The sequence below is a fragment of the Fundulus heteroclitus genome, chromosome 7 (genome assembly GCF_011125445.2).
Source record: "Fundulus heteroclitus isolate FHET01 chromosome 7, MU-UCD_Fhet_4.1, whole genome shotgun sequence".
In the NCBI taxonomy this organism is placed as follows: domain Eukaryota; kingdom Metazoa; phylum Chordata; class Actinopteri; order Cyprinodontiformes; family Fundulidae; genus Fundulus; species Fundulus heteroclitus.
The window spans coordinates 36,573,514-36,577,420 of NC_046367.1; the positions used below are offsets into that span (position 1 = coordinate 36,573,514).

Consider the following 3,907-nt stretch of genomic DNA (forward strand, 5'->3'; position numbering starts at 1 on the left):
TCCAAATCTAAAGCATTATTCTTTTCACTTTTATGTTTCAACCGTCTATTCGTTATGTGTCCAGGTGATTCTGTTACCCTTCAGCTCAGAGAGAATATGAGCACGAACTAAAATAGCGTTTAGGGAAACTTTCAATGGACGGTATATATTATTTATTAAAATCACAAAACCACATTGGATAAGTAGAAAATTAATAGAAAAAGTACTTTACGTCTCCCTGGCGCATTTGAAATGACGCACGAAACCACCCTTTGGCAGACAGCTCCATTTCGTAGGGTGAAAGAGTAGCGGTCCGAACGGCCAAATAAGGGGCGTGGGTCAGAAAAAGAGAGATAATTCAGGGGAAGAAGAAAGAAAACAACTTGTCCAGCATTTTATTGTAACATCCATTGTCTATATTTTCTATAAAGAAACACCTTATCACAAATAAAATAGCGTTTGTGCCCGAAGTCCAAAATTTGGTGATATGTGGAGACTTGATTTTATTTTACAAATGGCATTTTCGTGCGTAAAAGAAGTCTTTGCGTAAAATTATAGACGTTTTTTTTTTTTTTACTGATTTATTCATTCAGTGATTAAATACCCATAATGACATTTGAATGAAAACCCGAGCGTGTTCATTTTATCACTATTGTTTTACAGATTTTAAAACATCTTTATTGTTTCTGCCCAGTGGTCTGAGCATATAGATGCAATTGGTCCGTGTTGTAAGAGATGATTTAGTTCACATCTACACGAACCAATTTAGAAATATAATAAAATAGGAATTAACGCTCATTTTTTTTACATCCTATATAATCAAAAATTTGCCGATGAACCGGATGAAATGCAAACATTTACAAGGTTATAACTGTTGAATAAGCCTGGCTGCAGGTTTTCTGCGGGGAGATACGAAAACTTCGTCCAAATTAGTCGACATTTTGGCCGCAAACTACCAAAACACAGTTCTTTATTGATTAATTTATTCCAAATCTGGCATGAAATGTGCAACAGGAGTCAGTTGTAGTGATTGTTGATGTTGGCCAGACTGTTGATGTTGTTGACGCAGCTGATGTGGGACGGAGACACGGTGCCAAAGGGCCCCGGAGGCTGCAGGTTGTGGCTGTGGTACAGAGCCGCCGACGGGGAGCCGGGCCAGTAGGAGAATCCCGATGGGCCCACGCCGGGTGTGACGAGGTTCAGTTTGGAGATGCCAGAGAAGGGGATCGGGGAGAAGTTCCCCTGAAACTTGTAGATGGCCTGCTCTGTTGTGGACGGCTGGCACACTTGCGCCAGGCCGTGGAAGTCGAACTTGTACGCGTATCTCTTGCCGTGCACTTTGGTCATGATGTTCTTGTCGTAATAGTAGCGCAGCGCCCGGCTCAGCTTGTCGTAGTTCATGTTGGGCTTGCTCTTCCGCTCCCCCCAGCGCCGGGCCACCTCGTCGGGGTCGATGAGCTTGAACTCCCCGTTGGTGCCCTCCCAAGCGATGCAGGACACGTTGGTGCTGTCGGACAGGAGCTCCAGGAGGAACTGCCACAGCTGGATCTGTCCGCTGCCTGGGGGTAAAGGAGGGGGAAAACACACAAGGATCAATGTTTGATCTAAAAGAAAAAAATCCTTATAAAATCTGCAAGAATCCTAGCCAGCGATAGGAAAAACTCTACGTTAGATGTAGGGATTTGTAGCTATAACATCACGTACTTTACAGTCCTACCATCATTCTGGGTTTTTATTTTCCCCAGATTTTCTTTCTAATAAATTATTTCTGCTGTTATTTGACATGAACACCCTGTCATCAAATCAGAATAAAACCTGCGTCAATAATATATTTTCTTTCTTTCTTTTTTATTTTTTTTCAATAGTTCTTGTATAAAAATTAATGCAATAATTTAAATTTAGTAAAAGAGTTGCAATCCTTTTACATTTATTTTTTAAAATGAACACATTTTGAATCAAACAAATATTTTTCAAACGATAATTTTCAAATATGTACATATTTAAAACAAATTGTTTATTAATATTTGTGATCATAAAATCCATTTGCGTCTAACAGTATTTAAAACAAATATCTGTTTTCATTGCTCAGTTAACATGTAATCTACTTTTTAATTTTCAAAAGAACATTTCAAGTACCTCTTTTGTGTAGGACATAAGATGATTATGGGTTCCTCAAGATAATTTATTTGTTTCTATGTTGGGCTCATTCTTACCTTTTTGCACTCCTGTATTTATTGGACTCCAAGATGTTGCTTTGCTTTCCTTCAACAGATTTTCTGTTGGATCTGAAATCAAAACAGACGAATCATTAACATCAAATATATATTTATTTGAAATATTACTAAATTATTAATGGAAGTCCCCTTAGCTATTTATTTCTAGATTTGAACATGGTGTTTGGATAAGATTCAAATTGTATCAGTGATGCTGAAAAGAACAAGCAAAATATTTTGTGTATTAAATATCAAATGTTTACAAAAATGTATTAAATACAAAAATATGAAACTGCATAAAAAAATAAATTCGCAAGAGAGAGAGAAAATTTAAATCCGCAAGAGAGAGAGAGAGAAAGAAATCCCCCAAAATAGTTATTTAACAATGTTCTAATATAAAATGATATTAAATATTGACTATTTTGCACCAATTTACGCAGAAACCTAAGCTCATAAACGCCAAAACGGACTAAAATCCTAATGGCTTTCTGGTGCAGTCAGAGTCCAGTGCCTGAAGCGTGTCATCCTTGCGGTCCCCCTGCAAGAAGCCAGGAAACGCGTCCAGGAAAAAGGATTTCCGATTTCCGACAAAAGAGCAGACGGGCTTTCAAAGGGAAGCGGCTCAGCAAAGCTCTGCCCTGGAAACGGAGCGTCGTCTCCTGCCGGACACCACAGCGCCGCACAAAACCAACCAATTCCAGCATAAAAGCCTGTTTGACTAATTCCTGACGGGACGAACCTGAGAGATACATGTTGAACATGAGGTTTCCTCCGCGGTCCTGTCTCATTGTGTTCAGGCGCTCAGAAAGGCTTGGGTTTCATTTCGGCGCTGGCGCAGCAAAAGATTTTTATTAAACTTTATCTCATAACTGGGATCTGGAATAAATGCGGGTGGACAGATTGAAGTTTCCAGGCAACTGTCACTGGCCCCCATCTCTGAGACAATATTCAGACAGCAATTTCCCCTGGTGCATTGCTTTAATTAAAAGAGCAATTTACCTCTGTCAGCGCGCCCGGTGCCCACAATAAAAAGAGGCCGATAGAAATTCGGCCCTTATCAATCCACCATCACAGTTTAATAAAGTTTCCCGTTAAGATCTGAGTTTCTATGGTGAATTGAAGTGTTTGACATGGAAACCAGTTCAGATCCCCCTCACTTTTCCGCCTCTTTACCTCTTGGTAAACAGCAAAGACCTGCCTCATGTTGGAGAAAGAATATTTACCTTGAAAAACGCGCTTCAGTGCGCAGGGGAAAACAAGAACATTTCATCCCTCCTTGCCCTCTCTGTGTGGGTTTAAGGTTATATGGCCTCAATCTGGGGCTAATGAGGTCATAACGTTAAAACCAGGGGCCCTGGTGCTCATTGGTGCAAAACAGCAGAAACACACAAAGTCGCATTTTGTTGAAATTTGTGGGCCATTCCGTTTCTGTTTCTTTCTTGGGCTTTATATTGGTTTAAAACCATGAAAATTGAAAATATTGCGCATTTTGTAACTGTGTGGTGGTCCCTTTTACGGCCAAAAATGCAAATGTGCCAGATACATACAGGCACATCTTCAACTATGATCCCCTGGCTGGTTGAGCATGATTAAAACAATAAATCACAAGATTTGGGACATTATGAGATTAATAAAAATGTGTGTTGTTGAAAACATATTTCCCCCTTCAGATTTCACATTTTTTGTCCCACTTAAATATTTCAGATTATCAAATA

The 3,907-nt window shown here is 39.5% G+C and overlaps 1 protein-coding gene across 1 annotated transcript; it reads right to left on the reverse strand.

The window, feature by feature from the left end:
* Window positions 1–360: 360 nt before the first annotated feature.
* On the reverse strand, window positions 361–3,142 carry fev (FEV transcription factor, ETS family member). The gene is made up of 3 exons (XM_012876943.3): window positions 2,932–3,142; window positions 2,193–2,264; window positions 361–1,538 (listed from the first exon to the last, which is right to left on the reverse strand). Exons 1-3 carry the CDS (start codon window positions 2,978–2,980, stop codon window positions 997–999), a joined length of 663 nt encoding a protein of 220 aa, XP_012732397.1. The 5' UTR covers window positions 2,981–3,142; the 3' UTR covers window positions 361–996.
* Window positions 3,143–3,907: the final 765 nt, after the last annotated feature.